The following is a 22,544-nucleotide window of genomic DNA, read 5'->3' as shown; positions in this document are numbered from 1 at the left end:
AAAAGATACCACAGTTGAAACAATCTCCATTACAAGTCCTGCATTTCAAACCCTACCTGGGTAAAAGGGACACCAGTAAAGCATCTTAAACGTTCTTCCACACAGGTCTATACACTTCTTCTGGCTGATTAGGAGAGGGAGACGGATGACGTCTACACAGTCCAGAAATAAGACTAACAAGCGAAAAACACCTATATGAGCATACACATACTGAGCTGACATTATATGTAATGTGTGTACACATGCAGTAAGCATGTATGCGTCTGTGTGTTCATTGTATCTGCCTACCTGTACCAATTTGTAGAAGTAAGCGTACTGGCGTGCAGTGTTTTTATACTGGCTCAGGACGTCCTGCACCGCCTGCGTGCCCAGCAGCAGCTGCACCGCGTCCTGCTGGTAGAACAGCGGCGTGTCGTACTCCTGAGGAAGACTGCGGATGTACGGCAGCCAGGGTGAAGCAGGGTCGGCCCGCTCACACAGCAGGTGGAAGGCCAGCGTCACGTTGCCCATGGCCTGTAGGATCCGGTCCTGACTGTACAGAGGACCTGAGACGAGGAGGTTACACAGTCAGCTGCTGTCGGACACGCTGCAATTTGATCACAATGAAAGTGAAGAAATGTTCTTTAAAAAAAAAAAAACGCAAAACATTCATCCGGCTATGTTTGAGTGTGACGTAGGAGGGTGCGTCCTCGAAGGCGGCGATGGCCACAATGTTCACTAGAGATGGGAGAGTTGAGCCGATGAACTGTTTATGATCGGACCTGACGATTGGTCACATTGTTGGGAATGTGTGAAAAAGTGTGAAGGAGGTTTGTGGTATTATGATTAAGATTACATGTCCTGAACAAAACATTGAAGCAGAGAAAAACCCTGACATCCTGTCCAAAAGCAGTGTTGTTTAACAAGGAATGCAGACAAAAAGAATACCTAAAAGTTAATCATCATTTCACCTAGAGATGCTAGTTTTGCTCTGCTGGAAATGAATCACTTTGCTCCTTGGAATGACACCATTTCCTCATGTGGCCCACATGATGTTACATACTCATTAAATCAAGTCCTTACCCAATACAGAGTTCTGGGCTGACTCCACCGTCATTAGCATCTTCCTGGGAATCCACAGGAAAAGTTCCTCTGCCTACACAAACACACACACACACACACACAGTGTAAGTATTCAACACCAGCTAGCAAACAGTCTCTGCCAATCTGCTGTGACAGGTAGCAGGATTGGTACTGACGGGCAAACTTTCATTTTGAGGCTGATTCTATATTGCACTGGGAGTTCATGCTGTGATTTAAGCACTGGAGAAACTTTGACATTTTTTGCAAGTCAGAACTAAAAGTAGCACCACTGGGTCTGAGCTCACCTTGATCTCTCTGGTGGCCCGCAGGCCGTAGCCCTCCGTTCCAAAGTTGGCCACTGTGAAGCTGTCGCAGGACGCCCCGTTTTCCTGAGCCCAGGACATCAAATCTGGGAAGTGGTCCTCTCTGCTTCCCTCGAATAATATCGACATACCTGAACACACACACACACACAAAAAAACCCAATAATAATCTGTGTGTCAGTTATTTTATCCAAACTAACCCCTAAATTTAAATGATATGAAATCTAATATTGCCAATATTGCTCACTTAACATTTCTTCAGTACTGTGGGATAAATAAAAAAACTGAAAAAGGTAAAAATATTGTGTGTGTACACACACACTCACCTTTCTGTTTCTTGCGGATCTTCTCCACCAAGCCTCTGATCTGGATGTACTCCTCCCACTCTTTACCAGCAGAGGGTGCTGCACTGCTGCATTCTGGGGAAATGCACGTTGACTATAAACACCTCAACTCAAAATACGGCCAAAATCACCTTAACCACTGCATGTTCACCTAAAAATACAGGAAAGCATAACCAAACCACGACACCATACAGAGCTACTCGTTACTAAATCAGTGAGTAGAGCATGCAGAACCTTTGACGGATGTTGCACCTGTGGTGAAAGCGTAGTCAGAGTGATGAAATGTCAGCCGACTTGTCTTTTGCAGCTGATGCACAACGCGTGGACAACACCAGGGGTACTTTCTTTTAGTTTGAGAGACGGTGTGCTTTGAGCAACCAGGATCTCCATCTGCCCTCCTGCAGAAGCACCATACTAAAACACTTTCATTGTGTTCATTGTGTTGGCTTCTTCATTGCATGGACTGCGCACCATAGAGGTCATCAGTGAATAACATTGGGCACTCAGTATCCCAATAAAGAGTTTATCCTATTATTATTTGTTTTTAGCCATGTTAGGTTTTGAACATAACAGTTTGGACAAAATAGGCTATAAATGCACAGAGGTTTGGTGGTGGCTGAGTTCATGACGTTTGAAAACGTTTGGGAAGGATTTTACAATCAATGTATTCTCCATCACAGCAATGACCCCCAGACGAGCAGCAGAATTACCCTCTACAAATCATGAAACGAAGAAATCTACCCGAACTGTGAACTTAAATGTATCTGATTGGCCGACACTGCACTGCAGAGCGGCACAAGTTGACTCATGTTCAGCTGTTTTGTTCTTTGGCCCAGTCCTCTGCGTGGGTACCCCACTTGCATCACAGCAGTGACCTCAGTAAAGTGAATGAGGGGGAGTCTTACCACTGGCTACAACTACTCCCGTGTATCGTTCACTATAATTTGACATGGTGGACATTGGTGGTATTATGGTGCTATTAAAGTGTGTTTTACTGTAAGTGGAACTCCTTTACTTCTGCACATGAACCACATGTAGCACTGAGGGCAGACAGACACTCGTATGGTCACTGAGGTAATAAATCAAGTGGGAAGTAGGGTCATTTTGCAAGTCCAATGCAATCTGACTTCTTCACCTTTCACTGGCTTCCCACTTGTGTGTGCAGTAAAAATGAAGCTCACATATCGTTGTTCAGTTAGCTTTGTAAAACACATCTATTCTCTCAGAAGAAGAAGTGAGGAACTGGACTTTACTCATCTCAACATTCCATACATTCTCCCAGTCGTCTACGTCCCAACATGCCTTTAAAACAAATACTGCGTATGCATACATTCATGTGAGTTACTGTCCGGACAACTGTTACCACTGGAATGTGGAGTGAGTGTGGGGGTGAAAGAGACCGCCCCAGGTCAGGAGGACTGTGAAGGTAAACGTACTCTGCAGCAGTTCAGAGATGAGGTTCATCATCTCCTTGGGGGAAACCACAGCGCTGGCTCCTGAGCCCGACTTCTGAGTCTTCACTCGACTCTTCTTTCCCATGGTGCTGGATGGACGTCTGGGCTGAGAAGACACACCATTATCACTGTTAGCATTCCACACTATACTGTAAATCATGCATACTGTGTGAAGCTCTCTGAAACTCAACCAATCATATAGAGAAAGAGACTTGATCATGTGTTTCATTAACGTTACAGCATGTTTAAAACGGACAAAGCGGTTGAAGAAGTGGTTCCTCTTCTATGGCCACACAGAAAAGTAAACTCCACTCAAAGACAAAGCAGACAGAAAACCTGCCTGACTAACTGCCGGGAACCGCACTTCACCTTTTTCACTGCTCTCAGGTTTTCTACAAAGAGGTCAGAGACCTTTTCTGTCTCGAGGTTTCTCCCAATAAGTTGGTTTCCAGAATAATCTTGAATACTTTGAGTAGAAAACCCCAATACATATCCTATACCAGGCAGCACTGTGTCTGTGAGACATCAACCTGACCAATAATGTTTGACACAGACAGTGGAGCAGCTGTGCAGTGGAAAATGTTGATAAAAGCCGGAGGGAAATAAACATATTGTTTGAGCAGAATAGAAAAGTAAACAAACAGTGATAGACAAATTACTGGGGCCAATATCTGGCATTTTTCTTTCATTGGCATCAGCCGATACTTGACCTCATGAGTAGGGATTCACGAGAACAGATACTTTGGTACCAACTCAATACCAAAATTCAGAAAACATGACGGCCCTGCAGCTGCAGCAAAAGATCCGCCTCAAGACGTTGAACAGAAAGGGAGTAATAATACTTTTGCAAAACACAGTCTCTATACGGTGCCATCAAACTATTCAGACTAAAGGATTAAACACTTTCAGCTTAGCAAGCACCTCAGACAAACATCCAGACTGAGTGAGTTTAAATTCACGTTACATTAACAACACATCCAAAACGCTACCTTTATATCCTTAAATACACGTTACTATTCTTTATGTTTGAGACAGCTGGCATTGCTATGTGGCCGAGCAAACCATGTTCCATATGACGTTAGCAGTGGCTAAACGCTAAAAGCTTCTTTGTTTAGGCTAACATAATGTAACCATAGCTCGTAGTAGTTGGCTACTGTCCTTACCATTCAGTCTGAAAACAAGAAAGAAATCAAATTGTTAAGACAAAACTATGTTTGATACACATTAATTCAATAGGATAGTTGATTTCTCATCTATATATATATATATATATATATATATATATATATATATATATATATATTTAATATTCACATGTCATCAAAACATAACATTAGCGTTTCAAATACATATTTCCCCAGCTGTTTTCTTCTTACAGACATTGAGCTGATAACTGAAAATCTCATCATTTTCCTTTCACAAATCCTTTTTATTTATTAGCCTACTTGAAGACAGAAATTCAATTGTGTTCTGTTGGGAGAGGCAGTGGTTTAAACCAAAGTACAGACCAGGTAAAGCAATGCTTAACATTCCTGGTTTAGTACAAATATAAGTAATATGTAATTTGTTAGTGCTGTAAAAATGCCATAGGCTGAAGCTTATAATGGTGACTAGCAAGTTAGAGCAGTGACAGCCTGGAGGAGAGTTATGTTATCGTAGATGATCATTCACACACACACACACACACACACACACACAAACACGCCCTCTCCCAAGATGGACAGACAGGAAAATGATGTGGTGTGTACAGAGCAGACAAACAGAACAACAACAGAACACCGGTCGGCAGGCAGTCCAACACATGAATCCCAAACTAATTGTATAGATTGCACCAGATGTAAGTGAATGTTTTATCAAATTTGAGTGAAGTACTCCTGTATGAAAAAAAAAAAATGCTTTGTCACAGTACTATCTGAGACATAGACTACAACAAGATGGATCTTGGTTCTCTGAAAACTGAGCACTGACTGATCCTCTAAAGTTCCTAACAATTTACAGTTTCATACAATAAAATCTTTCTTATCTTTTCATAAATAGTTCACCTAGCAAATACTATGGCTGAATGTTTATTTTGCTTTTAGCAACACATGCATCCTGTGTCTGTCTGGCTCCTCAACATGTTGTCAGGCCAAAGAACCATCAGTGTCACAGTGAAACGTCTTCTCAAAGTGCCAGCCTGATATTTCATTCTGAAGAGTAAATTTGCAGTGTTAGGCCTATGGCTTAAAAAAGGATACCTTTAAATAGACCAAGTCTCAAAGTGCGGTTTACATGGACCAATTAAATTTCCAACAGGCCTTAGCATAACTAATATGATGGACTTCCATTTTTCATGCTTCCATGTTGGAAGGCCGCCTCACCAGCATAATACATAGTTACTGACGTTACAACAGCAACCCATGCAGACAGGCTGGTCATGTCTGGACACACATATCCCATCTGATCACTTGTAAATAACACAGCAGACAGTATGGACGATCTGTGTTGAGAAACAAATCTGATTTAGCTGCAGTTTGCATAAAGTCTTAGAATTGTGTTTCTGGCCACCTGATGAAACAAAGCCCAAAATTCATTTTCACCCTCTTTTTAGCTCTGTTTTTGGTCTCCACCAACTCCTGAAGTTAGAAACACCCAGCTCTTTAGCTGCTCAATGCTCCACTATGTTCATGAGCTCGTTGCTAACTTTGTCTCTCAGCTGTTGGCTGGGGGTTTATCAAAATCTTTCAACTGAAAACAGCTTTCCATTGTTGGAAATGAGATGGATGAGAGCAGAGTGTATGTGACAGAAAAACAAAACAAAGAGCTAAAAGAGGCTAAAAGGCTTCACAGAGATAAGGAAAATTGCAGATGTGGGTTATAAATCTTCATGGTTCATTACCACTAGTGACCCCTTTAAGATTACACGCAGTCATTTGATCCATTCTTAACATGGAAATACTGAGTATTGCAGCTTTAATGTTTTTATTCTAACAGTATGTTCTCCACTGAATAATAGCTTGAAAACTAATTAAAACTCTGGTAGTACGGTTTAGCTGCACTTTAGAAGGTTATCAGTGACTCCAAGTGAGAACCAGCTTTTCTGAAACCTTTGAAATCAGTGAGCTATATTCAAAGTCCAAACTGTTTCTTCCAAATGCATCTCTGATTGACATCAAGCAGAAATACCCACAAGAAACAAACTAAACCCACTAAAATAGAGCTCGCTGGCTTCAGCTGCCCCTAGGCTCCTGACACAGTTACCGTAGCAGCGTGGTTTGTCACGAACACGTCTTTCATGTAGCTAACGTTACATCTCAGCGACCTGAACACTCAAATGAATCCGTTTGAACAATGAACACTTTCTACATCTTTTTAGTGTAGCAAAGGGGGTGTCGTTTTTTTTAATGGTAAACATAACACAAGTGGGGTATTAGCAAGGTTTTATCCTCCAACCAAGTACAAGCTGACACGCCACTACTAACCTTAACAACCGTTAGCCCCTCGGGTTATTTGTAGCCTTCCCCACTAGGCCAGCAGCTAACTTTAGCTTACTAGCACTGAGGAATCACGCCCATCAGAGCAGAGCTGTAATTGGAGCGGGGCTGGGGTAACGCACCCTGCTCATTCATCTACACTGGCTGCACTGAGTAAACGTTACCAGGCTAGCTGTTAGCTGCTAAGCTGTCAAGTGATAGAGGATCAGGCTGAGTTTTAGAAGAGGCTAATCTGCTGGATTGGCAGGCTCGTTATCCTTGTCTGCTAAAATACAACTGCCTCTACAGCACATGCGCGCATTCATATATATAACGAGCAACGCCAAGTCAGAACTTTCCTGAACAAAACCATAAGGCTTTTTCTGCGGTTCAGTCATACCTTTTTAAGTGACAGCAGCAGTTCCTGTGTCCCTGCACTGAAACCAACCTTGACAGAGAAGCGCGTGTGATTGGGGCAGTCCTGAAATACGCCCTCGAAAACAACCCTGGATTCTGACACTCTGATTGGTTGTTGGGCAGCACGCTCGCTGAGCGAAACTGCTGATTTATGTAAATTTAACATTTTCCCGTCCCACCGCGCCTTGCAATTGGACGCTTACCTTTAAAAAGACCATAAATGGTAAGGTTTGCGCCACAGTGATTGGTTGAAAGACATGTCCATCCTGAATGTGGCCCTGCTGTAGTTCTGTGGTCTTTGTTTGGATGCAGTGTGTGCAACTGGAGTGCACGAGTGCCGCTACAGCGGACTTAGCATTTTTAACTTTTTATACATGAATGGAAATCCACTCGTAGATATTTGACATATGCTAATTACGGAGTAAAAGCAGCAGTACTTAGGCCAAACGCACTGTGTCGCGGTTTTGAGTAACTGTTTTTGTCACTTCCATTGCTGTACAGTAACGTTATCGTTAGATGTAATAGTAACGTTAGCTAATTTAGCAGCATCTCTCGTTCGCCGCCTGACTGGAACAGGTGCCAGCTGGTTAAATGCAGCTGTCTTCGACACAATACAACAAGAACATTCAACTCTAGCCTCCAGTCCTGCTGCTAGCGGGACTAAAAGGACTGTCCACCCTGGACCTCATCAAACCCCTCTTGCTCTGGGACAGGAAGGACCCGGCGACGCAGGACCACATCAAACCATGCTGGTACTGGGACAAAAAGGACTTGGCCCACACTCCATCCCAGTCAGAGGGTCTGGACCCTGCCACTGAGGCCCGGTACCGCAGAGAGGGGGCTCGGTTCATCTTTGACGTGGGCACACGGCTTGGGCTGTATCCTTATGTGGGAAACCTAATGGCTAACATACAGGGAGCCTACTAGCTAAGTTACACCCCTTACATGAGCGATGCTGGTTGCTTACTTAAAGTCGTGACCGTCACCTGGTAAACAAGCTCACACATAAAACATACATTTCCTTCTATGGTTCATGTGACTCAGCTTCAGGCTATAGGCTACATAGTCTTCAATATATATACAGGAGAAATGTATGTGAATGTAATGTAATGTTATACTGCAGCTACTGTCACCAGTAATTCTAACCACAGGCAAAGAAAGACTAATATAATTTAAAGTCTAGCAAGAGCTGCAGACAGTAATAATATGCTGTTTATAGCTCACACTGATTGATAAATAACCACTGTCTACAGTGTTCCCAGTCTTCTTAACCTCTGCGGCTACAGGCACTATGACACCCTGGCTACTGGAATTGTTTACTTCCACCGCTTCTACATGTTCCACTCCTTCAAGCAGTTTCCTAGATATGTAAGTATGGAGTTCTTTATCAGAATCAGCTTTACCCGCCAGGTATGTATACACATGTAAGGAATTTGACTCAGGATTATACATTGGTCACGATGCGCTTACTTATACAATAACACAATAATAAAATCAGACACAGGCTACAGTATAGAGACATAAACAATATAGACATACTGACAAATAGGTCAGTGAGCGGAGTGCAAATGATGCAGGAGTAAATAATTATCACCATTATTATTATTATCATTATGTACATGTCAGGTGGATGAGATATACACATACGCATACATGTGCAATGGATCACAGTGCAGAGGATGCTGGAATAAATAAGTATTATGTGCAGGTGTTATGTACTTAAGAGGTAGGTGGATTTAGTATACAGTATATACAGTATGAACAGTTCTGAAATAGAAAATGATGAATAAATAACAAGTGGTAACCAGTAAACAGGTGGCTGATTAGAGACATAGTTATACATGTCAAGTGTCGCAGAAATGATATTCCTGGTGAGGGATTGAGCAAATAATTGAGTTACAACAAACCTTTTGTCTTTGAAGAATTTATTAACAAAAGAGAATAAACGGAGAAGTACTACAACATAAATCAGCTGGGCCAGAGGTTCTGTCTCCTAAGACAGTCACTAATGTCTGGCCCCGAGCAAAGGGATGCATCATCATTTACACAGTGTAGGTTTCTGTGTTTGAGATGAGATCCTCTCTCAGCCTTGACTGCACATTCAAGGAGAGGAGAGGAACAACAAGAGGGGGAGAACACCAAAACAATCTCACAGCTCTGACCTAAACCCTAGTAAATGTGGACAGACTAACATCAGGAGTATAGGAGAGAAAAGGTTAAGGATAAAAACACAATCCATTTATATATCTATAAGCCATAACAATAATAGTAATAATAACAGTAGTAATAATAATAATATTAAAAGATCATACATAAAAGATTAAATGTACGAGGACACAATTTTCTGCTATAACGTCAGGCTTTTCAGATCTGTGTGTACTATCATTTAGCTGGTGCATGATAACACCCAACCGGTCCACTGTGATGTATGGCAACACTAAGGCGTTTCACAAAGCCATCAGCGCATCTTAAACCCTTTTGCACAGTAAAGATACATTCAGATTTAAGCTTTTAATGCTTCTGAGAAATACTGGATTAGGAAAGAACAGCAATAATGAACTGCTGTACTGTGTTTTGGAAGCACTAGACACAACCCTTACTAGGATAGATACCTCAGCTGACTCCTCTAATCTGTGTCATATTATTAAATCTCCCTTTTGCTCCTAACCTGGTGCATGTACCTGTAGGTGACAGGAGGATGCTGCCTTTTCCTAGCTGGCAAAGTGGAGGAAACTCCAAAGAAGTGCAAAGACATCATCAAGACAGCTCGCAGCCTGCTCAACGACATCCAGTTTGCACAGTTTGGCGATGATCCCAAGGTCTGTAGCACGAAATCCTTCCTCCAGAACATGACTAGTTATGTACAGCTGTCAGGAGTGTCTCAATATCACTGTCCATGGCGCTGGAAAAACTCATGTTGGAGCAATTTGGTAATTTAACTGTCTTCAAGCCACGTTGTATGTAAAAATGACCCAACAAAACAACTCAATGAATGTATTTGCTTGAATGATAAGAAATGAAAATACCATGGCTACCCTCAAATGTAGCAGTGATAGGTCCTTCACACACACAGGAACATAAAAGGGAAGATGGTGATGATGCAAAAAATAAAAAATCTTGTTCTCAACATTCTAGGGTGCGCTGACAAATATGGAAATTTGAAGAGTGCAAGAGATGCACAAAACCGGCCTGTTCGGAGCACATTAACAAGTTAAATGGGGAAGTCTCTTCTCTCCTGGGCTTTGCTTTCTCTTGGTCTTGGTTATTTAGCCTTGGCAAGACTGCACAGAGCAGATCGAACCGGCGGGCAGGAAGTCAGACACAGAAAGGGGCATAGAGAGTCTGTTTTCAAAATAAAACACCCTGTGCAAACTTTTGATCGTATATCAACAATAAACACAATTTAAAAAGACAAAAAAAGAAACCATTTAGCCACGTAGCCTACTTATGTGTGGTAGAAGCACAAAAATCAGGAAGAATAACCAAATCATCAAAATCAGGCAGGCAAAACATTCTGCTTCTAAAATGCTCCTTGTAGGGGATGAAGCCACGCAGAGGACAGAACAAAACCGGGTCACAGACGTGATGTTATAGAGCCGTGCCCGGTGGAATCCAGGGGTAAGCCTTATACATGCGGTAGGAAGTGCTCATTTCAACACAAAAGCAATGATCATCTTAACAACAGACAGCCTCTCCTTCAAGCTTCTTCAACCGGCACACTGTATCCATCTATGGAATTCTGGCTTGGATCTTCTCATAAAGTCTGTCATCATTGAAGAATCCTTTTCCTAACAGGAGGAGGTGATGGTGTTGGAGCGCATCCTGCTGCAGACCATCAAGTTTGACCTGCAGGTGGAGCATCCCTACCAGTTCCTGCTGCGCTATGCCAAGCAACTCAAAGGTACCTCTGTTTCTCTTTGTCTGTTTCTGGGGCGTAACTTCGGCAATGACAAATAGATTGAGGAAAAATAGTGAGTAAATAAATATACTTGAGACCTTGAATGTAATGCGCCCACATTAATTAGTTTGTGCATAGGGGTCATTTACACTGGGGACGCAGGGGACTTGTCCCCACCACTTGTTCCCCTCATATTTCTAAATCTACGTTTAGTCCCCCCCACTTTTCTCAGGCCCTTTCGGAGTCGCCTCATAGCCGAGACGGTTTACTATGAGTGACTAGTCAATCAATCACTCACTCAGCATCAGACATAGGCTAAATAAACGACTGAAACGTGGACAAAAATCAATCTAGAAAACATGCGACAGAAGGCAAAGGTGGTGGTGCGTAAAAGTTAAGGGAGGGAAAAAAAAGAATTCGCTTGAGGCTGGTGCAGCCACGCCCCTCATTATTAGGCCACAGACCTTTCTTTTTTGCTGCTGTTATAGCCTACTTGAAGACAGTAGGTCTACTGGGGACGCCAGCAGCAGGGGTGGGTAGTAACTTGTTATAAGCAGCCTAACACAAATTTGCTAAATAAATAAAATAAAATAAGTCATTGGCACCTTTTCAGGTTCCTTTTTAAAACTGTAGCCTACTTTTACTCTTTACTCTGTATTTTCTTTGGGCCAGTAATCTACATTCATACCTTCATAACTTAACCAGTCTGTAATCAGCATTTTGCCTCATTAACCGAAATGAGCTGTCATCCAGACTGTGCACAGTTACTCAGATCAGCCCTGGTGTCGGGTGCTTACCACAGTCACAGAGCTGGGCAGATGCAAACTTTTAGAAAATCAGGCAAACACCATTTCAGTTTAAGGCTTTATTGTTCTACTAATACAACTGAAATCCAGTGAGCGCACACCATGGCACTGGTGGCCTGTTGGAAAGCAGCCTGCATCGCTCTTTAACAAGCAGGTGAAATACTTTCACTTTCCAAGCGTATTTTGTCCCTGCAGAGCAAATGTAGACTTCACACTGTAACATCTAAGTCTGATGATCACTGGATGGATTCTTATATAGCAACAGTAGTGAAAAGAGCATCGCTTTCTTTTTCACATTGGTTATTATTTGTTTTATAGCAATGTCCGAGGGTGAGTCCATAAACAGAATGCTGCAGGTGAAACAAATTTTGGCTTTCATTCAGCAGCTACCAGCTGTTATTTATTCACCAAACAATCATTTTTGAGATGCACAGAGAGAGAAAATATGGGTGGATAGAACAATCCTGTTGGTCTTTACGCGTGATGCACAGCTTCCTCTGTATGTAGGCTGACGCTGCTTCAACAACGTTACTGCCACAATAATTCTTTGTGTTGTTAAGATTATATAGATGGTTTAGGAATACTGCAAAGCAAGTGGTTTGGTTGGCCACATAATAAAGTCCATAATAAAAGAGACAAGCAAAAATAGTGGCTAGGCAGCAAACGGGATATTTTAAAGTAATCTTATCAATACATTCATGGAGATTTAAAAAGGACTTACAGAATAATCAACAAGCAAAGCAAATTGCATTCCCTAGAAATAACCTGTTGCACAATAGATGAAATGTATATTTAAATATATAGTAATTATAGTAGTACTTTTTCTTGAGTAAAGATTTTGAGTATTCTACCCGCCACTGGCCAGCGGCAAGTACTAGCTCTGATATGGTGAACATGTGATAGGCAGCATTAGGGAAACAGAAAAACAGAGTCAAAGCCCGCAGAGTCCAAAGCACCAGTTTATGGTAAGATTGATGATGATATGGCTTATTTATTTATTGTATTCAAGGGCTGAGTTATTTTCTTTACTTTAGGAGAGTTAAAGAGGGGTTTCTAGTAATAGTATTTTAAAGGCTCTTTCATTCTCAAGAATGCAGGAGTGTTTGCCCCTGTCTGTGACCATCCTTGGCCTTAAAAACCTGTTACGTGTCCATAAACAGTTTAAAAGTAGCCAAAATTGTCACACAGAGACGAGCATCCTACAGCATTTTAAGAGGAAGAGGACAGAGGTCACAGGAGTAGGAGTAGAAATAACTGAGGGGGACGAGCTTGCAAGTTGTATGGACAGCTACTAAAACATAGTAAATTCTAAAACCCGCGTAGTAAAAAGACTTTCTTAGTCCAACGGCAGGTCATCAGAGTTTGCATTGAAGACAGTTCTGTGTTCACAAATGTGTTGCAGAGAGAGTCGGGGCCAAGTGAGACACAGGAAATATCACAGACCGCTCACAAGTGTAACGTTAGGATAACTGAATACATTTGTACTGTGGCTAGCTACATTGCTACGAACCTCACGAAAAATAAAGAATGTGGAGCTGATAGAGAAACTACTGCTTTTTTTTCAGGTGACAAGAACAAGGTGCAGAAGCTAGTCCAGATGGCCTGGACTTTTGTGAATGACAGGTATTTTTGCCTGAAATAGGGATTTTGAGGTTGACCACAGTAACAACATTTTATGCCAATATTCGGTTTATTTACTATCTACCGTATTTTAATGTTTATAAAGTATGTCATTTTGTTACCCACAGATTTTAATTCCTGTCACAGTGAAAACTAAAATAATGAATAACAGATCTGTGTGGCACAGTAACCTCACCTAAAGTGTGAACTCTGGTTGGCTTCTGCTACAGCTCTGTGGAATTTCTATATTTGCCAGGTGTTTAGCAGATTGACAGATGTGAGCTAAGGAAATCTTAATAACAATAATACTATCCACTGTGTTCCTCCCAAGCCTTTGCACCATGGTGGCCCTGCAGTGGGAGCCGCAGATCATTGCCGTGGCTGTCATGTATCTGGCTGGACGTCTCTGCAAGTTCGACATCCAGGAATGGACCTCCAAGCAGTCGTCCCGGCGCTGGTGGGAGCAGTTTGTCCATGATGTGCCTGTGGAAGTGCTGGAAGGTAATGGGAGTACCGCCACACTGTTCAGAGTATGTTTGGTTTACATGCTTCTCTAATCTACCTTTTCTCTTGATGGCTTCATTTCTCCTGTTCTCACACAGATATCTGCCACCAGATCCTGGACTTGTATTCTCAGGCTAAGCAGCAGATACCTGATGCAGGGATAGGGACTGGGGAAAACCCCCCGCTACCTTCTATACTGTCACCCTCAGCCACACCGCCAGCCAAGAAGGCCTCCCCTCAGACCAGCCCTAGACCACCCAGACCAGCCCAGGTGAGTGGACTCAACCTCCTATAAGTGTGTGTTGGATCTCATTTTATAAATTAAATTGTCTGACTCTGATACTACATGTGTTTTTTTTTTTTAGCCCTCTCCCAAAGATGACAGCAAGGTCACTAGTAAGTAAAACTCCTGCATAGCTAGCAGATTGTAAACGAACTGATGGACTCGCAACGGAGTTTCAGTTCATTAATCCGTTTACTGTCATCTTTACATTGGTTTTCTTTATCAGTGGCTTCTTTGTCTTTGATTGGATTTTTTTTCTTTTTCAGAGCTCACAAATCTAGAACCTCCTCCGCCTCCTCCTCCACCCCCACCTCCTCCTCCAGTCTCCATAAACCCAGGTCAGTGTCTTAACTCCAAAAAATTCCATCAGATTGTAGCTTTTATAGTCTAATACACTCAGAATCTCAAAAAAGGAAATGTTATTACACATTTTCCTTATAAAACGGAAAAATACAACCATGCAACTTTTGATTTCAGGTTTCTCTCTTTGATCAAACGAATTGTGTTCATCATAAACAACTCACTCACCTGGTTAGTCTTTCTACTATTCCAACAATCGCCAACTGGTTTGGTGGAAATAAACCCTTAATTCAGCTAGTTAGATAATAACACTAATAATATTAAACTTGATTTACTGTAGATAGCCCCTTTCCTACAAGACATGGCACTCCATGTGCTTCACATAAAAAAGACACAGAATGAGCATTAATAACAGGGATAGCATGCTATAATGTAAAGTAAAATGGAGAATAACACCTGCTTGATGATAATATTTAAAAATAAGGTAAAAACTGTCTAACATAAGGTGAACAGAACAATAAAACCCACTGAATTATAATACATTGAAAAGAGTGATGCAAAAACTGTAGTGCCCTTATCAGTAGAGTCATAGGTAGTTAAAGGCTAAAGTGAAGAGAAAAGCTTTAGCTTTCATGTTTAGCCAGCTGGCTTCCCTGATATCTACGGGTCATGTGTTTCATAGCTTTGGGGTGTAATTGACAAAGCTGCATCCCTGATTTTCTTCCTGCTGTTTCTGGACATCTCCCATAAACCAGTAGAGGGCGATCACAGTGTTCTTGAAGGCAATTAGGTTTGTAGTTGGCGAACTGTCTGAGCCCCCTCTTCACTGGTCAACCGCTTTGATCTCCGAAGATGTGGAAGCCTGCCAGCCGCGGCGCAGAGTCAGGTATCAGTCCACACAGCCCCGTCTCCGTGAAACATAAAACAGGAGAGAAATAAACGTCCCCTCCAGTAGCTGAAGTTCATCCAGTTTGTTGCGCAGTGAGCACATGCTATAGAGAAATATTCTTGGTAACTAACTAACACACTAACTAATGAGCAGAGTGTGTCAGAAGCCTGCAGCTGTTTTTCATGTTGCTTTCTGTTAAAATTTTGTTATAATGTTACCACAGCACAGTGGTTAGTTGTGGACAGCCAATCGGCTCCACACCGTGGCGCGCGCGTGTTGCTGCCGCATGTAAATTGACTTGATATACCCTCACCTAAAGGATTATTAGGAACACCTGTTCAATTTCTCATTAATGCAATTATCTAATCAACCAATCACATGGCAGTTGCTTCAATGCATTTAGGGGTGTGGTCCTGGTCAAGACAATCTCCTGAACTCCAAACTGAATGTCAGAATGGGAAAGAAAGGTGATTTAAGCAATTTTGAGCGTGGCATGGTTGTTGGTGCCAGACGGGCCGGTCTGAGTATTTCACAATCTGCTCAGTTACTGGGATTTTCACGCACAACCATTTCTAGGGTTTACAAAGAACGGTGTGAAAAGGGAAAAACATCCAGTATGCGGCAGTCCTGTGGGCGAAAATGCCTCGTTGATGCTAGAGGTCAGAGGAATATGGGCCGACCGATTCAAGCTGATAGAAGAGCAACTTTGACTGAAATAACCACTCGTTACAACCGAGGTATGCGGCAAAGCATTTGTGAAGCCACAGCACGCACAACCTTGAGGCGGATGGGCTACAACAGCAGAAGACCCCACCGGGTACCACTCATCTCCACTACAAATAGGAAAAAGAGGCTACAATTTGCAAGAGCTCACCAAAATTGGACAGTTGAAGACTGGAAAAATGTTGCCTGGTCTAATGAGTCTCGATTTCTGTTGAGACATTCAGATGGTAGAGTCAGAATTTGGCGTAAACAGAATGAGAACATGGATCCATCATGCCTTGTTACCACTGTGCAGGCTGGTGGTGGTGGTGTAATGGTGTGGGGGATGTTTTCTTGGCACACTTTAGGCCCCTTAGTGCCAATTGGGCATGGTTTAAATGCCACGGCCTACCTGAGCATTGTTTCTGGCCATGTCCATCCCTTTATGGCCACCATGTACCCATCCTCTGATGGCTACTTCCAGCAGGATATTGCACCATGTCACAAAGCTCCAATCATTTCAAATTGGTTTCTTGAACATGACAATGAGTTCACTGTACTAAAATGGCCCCCACAGTCACCAGATCTCAACCCAATAGAGCATCTTTGGGATGTGGTGGAACGGGAGCTTCGTGCCCTGGATGTGCATCCCACAAATCTCCATCAACTTCAAGATGCTATCCATCAATGTGGGCCAACATTTCTAAAGAATGCTTTCAGCACCTTGTTGAATCAATGCCACGTAGAATTAAGGCAGTTCTGAAGGCGAAAGGGGGTCAAGCACAGTATTAGTATGGTGTTCCTAATAATCCTTTAGGTGAGTGTATGTGCCCTGAAGGTAATGATCGCTACGTGTGAAAACGACACGGTCAAACTACAAAAAGGAGTTTGCTTGGCAATGTTGTTGACTAGCACCCAGCAGCTAGCTTGTTCAGACCATAAAGCTGCCGTTAGCGGCTCGCTGTGCAGTGAGGTGACAGACACTCTTACTCTGCTATATGGCGCCAAATTACTTCATTGATGAAAGATTAGATAATACCGCGTACCACACTGTTGAGTCATAACTTATTGCCGCGGTGGAAATTACTTCACCGCGTTTGATTTCACAGCATTGAAATAAATCTGCAAGTGTTGTTTCCTTGATGTTCATGAGCTCTTATCTGGTGAGAGAGAACAGCAGAATTTACGTTGTAGTCTAGCAGTCAAGCCGTTTCCAACATACAGTATCTCACAGAAGTGATCCCTCACATTTTAGTAAATATTTGATTCTATCTTTTCATGTGACAACACTGAAGAAATAACACTTTGCTACAATGTAAAGTAGTGAGTGTGCAGCATATAGAACAGTGTAAATTTGCTGTCCCCTCAAAATAACACATCACACAGCCATTAATGTCTAAACCGCTGGCAACAAAAGTGAGTACACCCCTAAATTGGGCCCCAAGTGTCAATATTTTGTGTGGCCACCGTTATTTTCCAGCACTGCCTGAAGCCTCTTGGGCACGGTTCACTTCTTCACAGGTTGCCACTGGACTAATTCTTCCACAGTTTGTACAAAGGTTTTCTTGGATCAACATTCACTGGATCTTTCTTTTCTCCCATAGACCACAAACCCCCTTCCTCCTTCCCACCAGCCCTAGATCTTCCATCTAAACCCCCTCCCCCACCTTTACCCCACTGCCCACCTCCACCACCTCCTCTGCCCAAGGACCTCCCCACCTCTAGCTCCCTGGTTTCCAGCGAAGGCTACCAGAAGCTCCAGTCCATGATGAAGACAGAGGGCTCCTGTTACACTACTGTACCTCAGGCCTGTGCCCCACAGCTGGGCTACCACCACTACCCCCCAGGCACCACGCCCTACCACACTCCCCCACTCTCAGCCTATAGTTACCTGCTGGCACCTCCGCCCCCTTCAGTCATGGGGATGCCTCCTAGTTTGAGTAGTGGGTACCCACCACCAGCAACTGCTGGACACAATCAGCTACCCCCTCCACTGCCACCTGGGATGCACCCAGTCAGCGGGCTGAGTCGGGGTACATGGATGAGATGAGTACCACGAAGACGGCAACGGGTTCCGATAAGTTCTGATGGAATGTTTTAAAATCATTCTGATTGATAAGAAATCAACACAGTAGGCAACTTTGATGGTCTGAACATTTTCACCTTTTCAGTATTCTCAGTTCTTCAAAAAGTCTTCATTACATGATATGGAGGATATGGAGCAGATTCATGCCAATATTCTAAAACTGTATCTTGACACTAAGACTTCATGTTGGTTTTACTTGACTTGGCAGGAGACACACGGAGGATTGTAACATGAATGTCTTCCTCTTCTTTTTTTGCACAACACATTATGTGATATTTTAAAGTAAACAGCATTCATATCTGTTTTAACTCCTGCTCAGATAATCTGTGATTGCCTCATGTCCTGTTTAAATATTGATGATGAACACTATGTTGTTATTTTGCTATGTGGGAGCAGTAATCCTCTCATTTTTCAGGTTGGATATTGTTCTGAGTATGACATTTTTGGTGTTTAATAGCCCATATCTGAGGATGAGTTTCAAACTGTTATCTTGTAGCCTATTAAAGAGAGCACTGTAAAAGGCAGCTTTTATCACCAGTTTGATGTTGTTCAGCTCATTGTGTTTTTTTTCTCTGGATAGCGCTTTGCATTGAAGAACCATCAACAACTGGGCTAGTTCAATTCACACAGAAATGTCCCATTTGTCTACTTTTATTGAACTACTTTATAATGGCATTGTTTTGAATTTGTTTTTATTTATAAAGAAACCTCTTTCAGGAGCTTACAGTAGGTTGGCATCAACCAAAGTCGGTTTGTATATAAACATTTAATGTTGTGAATACATAAGCACACCCTTCCAAAAATGCTTTGGATGTTTGTTTTTTTTACTGTAAGAATAAAATAAAGCATTAAGATAAGAAGTGTGTGTAGCTAATTACATTCTTTTAATAATTTGTCTATTAATGTAGTATTACATTCTCTAATAATACGTTGTATAATTACTATAATAATAATTACAATGGTCTAAAGATCTCTAATGAATCTGTACCTATGTATATATCGTTTGAGTGTTGATCTATTTGACATACAGCAGGTAGGTTTATTTGCTCAGAGATTAACAGCACATTTTGTGTGACGTATCCCCACGACTAAAAAGGGTTCTTTTGTGGCATCAACTGTGACGTTACAAATGTGTTCTTTTGAACTGATTCTAAACTGGATTGTATTTATTTATTTATTATTATTTATCTCGATTTGATATCTTGATTCATCTTGATTTTTTATTTAGATTTATTTAACATCAATAATTATAGACATGTGGTTATTGGTATAATTTCTTGCTATACAAAACATAGCAATCCTGGAATTGGTGATGTTCAGGCTTGGATTTATTACTTATAATTATATAATTTGACTTATCTGCTTGTTTGCATACTATTTTCCGCACACAAAGGGTAGTTGATAGACTGTCCTTTGCTACTGGCTTATAATAGCTGTTAATTATAATTAATAATTAATATAACTATACTTAAACCAAGGATCATCCTCCCAACAATATGTAATCATCATTCGTTTCCTCCAAGAGACAAATATGTGGATATATTTTATTACCAAATCATAATTAATAATCTCACTACATGAGTTAATCGACAGTCTCTCTACGTGAGCTCCCTCGTAACTGCAGAAGTACCCTCTGTGGCCTTCTGAAGTTCAGACTCAGCTGACACTTGACACATGTCAGAATCAGGTTTATTGCCAAGTAGGTTTTCACACACGGAATTTGCTTTGGTAGTTGGTGCATAACAAGTTAGACAAAAATCGATAAAATTACTTTATTGTAGTGATCTAGAGAGAGAATACATTAAAAGCGTGTCAGACTAGTATCCAGGTGCTAGTCCATGGAGTGATTTGAACACCAATAAAAGGATCTAAAATGTATTTTGCAGCCAATGTCGGGACTTTAAGATCAGATGAGATATCTTTATTGTCTGTCACAGGGTAACAGAACACTTCTTTTGACAAGGCTCAACATTAAAACAGTAATACACATTTAAACCCATCTAGAAACACACACACATTCCAGATAGATCTAAAAGACTGTTAAAAAATTACCATGGACAAAACATTGACATTGTTAAACAGATTAAAGTACTGTGTCTATTTTGTTTCTTCTTAATGGCAGTAACTGGAAGGACTGCGGTAATGGGGTGAACAGGTGAGATGTGTGCTGCTGCATTCTGAATGATCTGTAGCTTAGTTGTAGCTTTCTTAGGTTGACCAGAAAGGAGAGCATTACGGAGTCCAGCCTGCTAGTAATAAAAAGCATGCGTTAGTCTGTCAGTCTGTATCTGCCTGGGAGAGAAACAGTTGCACTTTAACAATATTTCTAAGAGTGAGACTGATGTGAGATTCAAAAGTGAAATCAGGCACTAGAATATTTGCCAAGATTTTCTGCTAGGGATTATAAATTAGTGCACAGTATCTCTGGATCTTTGCTCCGATAATTAAACTTACAGTCTTATCTTTGTTCAATTACATGATATTCCCAGTGGCAGCTTATAGAGGCTGAACAACAGAAGTCCCAGAATGGAGCTTTGAGGGACCCCACACGTGTTAGCCGAGAAGTGGTCACCAAGGAAACCAAAAAAATGTCCTAAACCAATCTAAAACTGAGCCAGAGAGGCCAAAACATTATTGTAATCTGTTAAAAAGGATGTGATGATCGACTATCAGAAGCACAGGCTGTTTAAAAGAAGTGGACGTAGCTGGCATACCGTCACGCATTGGTTTGTAGACTACCATTTTGAAGCCTGGAGTCTGACATTTTGGCCGTTTCCATCTGTTTTTTTTTTAACCAGAATCAACTATAATCAGACAAGAGGAAGAAGCTAGCAAACTAGGTTAGCAATGTGCATCCATAACTTACAATGACAGTCACAATACAGTGATATTAATTGGGATGCTAATTAGTGCTAGCGAAAAACAGGCTTAGACAAAATGTACTTACCAGAGAAAAAGGCCGACTCCTTTGAGTGTTTTTTAGTACAGCCGAATGCTGAACAAGGCATCATTAGGCGACCAAAATGTTACAGTTAGTGACTTACTTTCATGCATTGGAAACACACATACAGCACATAAAAACAATTTCACAGCTAGTGAAATGTACACTGTGCGGAGGATATGATTTGCATCTAACCTGATTGACAAGTTGCCGTGGTAGAGACTTGTCAATCACAATGTAGCCACGGCCTAAAGTATACCCTGCTTTATCATCTATTTCCTCCCCTGAAGATTTTAAGTGAGAAGTAGGGTAATTTTGTCATAGACTCCACTCTTCAGACCTTGAGGTTGCCACTTAATCAAAAGCAGTATTATGTCTTGAAGTACTAATATTGAGAGTTCCTTGTCATCCATGTTCATCGTGTGTGTCATTTTTGCTTTACAACTCATTTCAGCTTCATTCTTTGACATTATTAATGTTTTTCTGGGAATGTATTTCACCTCTTACCTTCTTTAGGTCATGCAGTTCAGCTGCCAAATATTTCAACTTGCAGGTTTTTCAGCAGTGCAGTGCTATGCATTTGGGCTTTAAGATCGTTTGATTTTACAGTTTTTTTTAGTTGTGAACAACTCTCACACAACACACAGCCCTCAACATCATTAAAATGGCTATTTACTGAAGTATGGAACTGGGATTCTACTACTGTTTTTAGGTCTTTCAGCTGTAGTGATATATTTGTGCCACTAGAAGGCAGTCTAGTCTAACATACAGTGGATACAAAAAGTCTACACACCCCTGTTAAAATGCCAGGTTCTTATGATGTAAAATAATGAGACAAAGATAAATCATGTCAGAACCTTTTCCACCTTTAATGTGACCTGTAATGTGAATAATTCAATAGAAAAACAAACTGAAATCTTCAAGGGGGAAAAATTAAAAATAAATACTTTATAATAACCTGGTTGCATAAGTGTGCACACCCTCTTATATGTGGCTGTGTTCAGAATTAATCACATCACATTCAAACTCAGGTTAACTAGAAGTCATTACACACCTGCCATCATTTAAAGTGACTCTGATTAATCACAAATAAAGTTCAGCTGTTCTAGGAGGATTTTCCTGAGATATTCTTAGTTGCATCTCCGAGCGAAAGCCACGGATCACAGAGAGCTTTCAAAGCATCAGAGAGGATGCACATCACCCAAGGAACAGCATACCCACAGTGAAGCATGGTGGTGGCAGAATTATGCTTTTGGGGCTGTTTCTCTTCAGCCTTAGTCAGGGTGGAGGGAATTATGAACAGTTCCAAATACCAGGCAGTTTTGGCACAAAACCTTCAGGCGTCGGTTAGAAAGATGAAGAGGAAGTTCACCTTTCAGCACGACAACGACCCATAGCACACATCCAAATCCACAAAAGCATGGCTTCACCAGAAGAAGATAAATTTTCCGGAATGGCCCAGC

At 41.5% G+C, this 22,544-nt stretch overlaps 2 protein-coding genes across 4 annotated transcripts in view; one reads left to right on the top strand and one right to left on the bottom strand.

Annotated features, from left to right (window-relative positions):
* setd3 (SET domain containing 3, actin histidine methyltransferase) overlaps positions 1–7,141 on the bottom strand; it is a 29,048-nt gene extending 21,907 nt beyond the window's left edge. Inside the window, exons 1-6 of one of the 2 annotated variants that reach the window (XM_038728212.1) lie at positions 7,036–7,141; positions 3,166–3,289; positions 1,712–1,804; positions 1,368–1,516; positions 1,063–1,135; positions 289–545 (exon numbers count right to left, since the gene is read on the bottom strand). In XM_038728212.1, coding sequence (XP_038584140.1) covers positions 289–545; positions 1,063–1,135; positions 1,368–1,516; positions 1,712–1,804; positions 3,166–3,268 — 675 coding nt within the window. In that variant the 5' untranslated portion in view covers positions 3,269–3,289; positions 7,036–7,141. Of the gene's footprint in view, positions 1–288; positions 546–1,062; positions 1,136–1,367; positions 1,517–1,711; positions 1,805–3,165; positions 3,290–6,644; positions 6,976–7,035 lie in introns of those variants that run through there. The other variant, XM_038728213.1, reaches the window with a different exon arrangement.
* A 207-nt stretch (positions 7,142–7,348) lies between these two features.
* LOC119909935 (cyclin-K-like) lies at positions 7,349–18,997 on the top strand. Of its 2 annotated transcripts, XM_038728215.1 has the most exons (10): positions 7,349–7,930; positions 8,339–8,420; positions 9,740–9,871; positions 10,848–10,953; positions 13,322–13,379; positions 13,708–13,877; positions 13,979–14,151; positions 14,246–14,276; positions 14,430–14,501; positions 17,659–18,997. In XM_038728215.1, the coding sequence occupies exons 2-10, from the start codon at positions 8,388–8,390 to the stop codon at positions 18,102–18,104; spliced, it is 1,221 nt and encodes a 406-aa protein (XP_038584143.1). In that variant the 5' UTR covers positions 7,349–7,930; positions 8,339–8,387; the 3' UTR covers positions 18,105–18,997. The 2 variants fall into 2 exon arrangements, with proteins under 2 accessions (XP_038584143.1, XP_038584144.1); XM_038728216.1 differs by lacking the exons at positions 7,349–7,930; positions 8,339–8,420 and adding an exon at positions 10,591–10,670 and having other exon boundaries at positions 9,746–9,871.
* The last annotated feature ends 3,547 nt before the right edge of the window (positions 18,998–22,544 follow it).

The sequence above is a fragment of the Micropterus salmoides genome, unplaced genomic scaffold (assembly GCF_014851395.1).
Source record: "Micropterus salmoides isolate LMB-PRFRI ecotype aquatic unplaced genomic scaffold, ASM1485139v1 Ms_hic_scaffold_19, whole genome shotgun sequence".
Lineage (NCBI taxonomy): Eukaryota > Metazoa > Chordata > Actinopteri > Centrarchiformes > Centrarchidae > Micropterus > Micropterus salmoides.
Note: the sequence above shows the minus strand (reverse complement) of the source record. Positions and strands in the feature narration are given on the sequence as shown.

Bases quoted from the DNA above. Each gene is read 5' to 3' on its own strand.
- LOC119909935 (XM_038728215.1), top strand. From the start codon at position 8,388: ATGTTCCACTCCTTCAAGCAGTTTCCTAGATAT. The intron at 9,872-10,847 runs GTCTGTAGCACG...TTTTCCTAACAG, and splicing joins AGTTTGGCGATGATCCCAAG to GAGGAGGTGATGGTGTTGGA. The intron at 14,277-14,429 runs GTAAGTAAAACT...TTTCTTTTTCAG, and splicing joins AGATGACAGCAAGGTCACTA to AGCTCACAAATCTAGAACCT.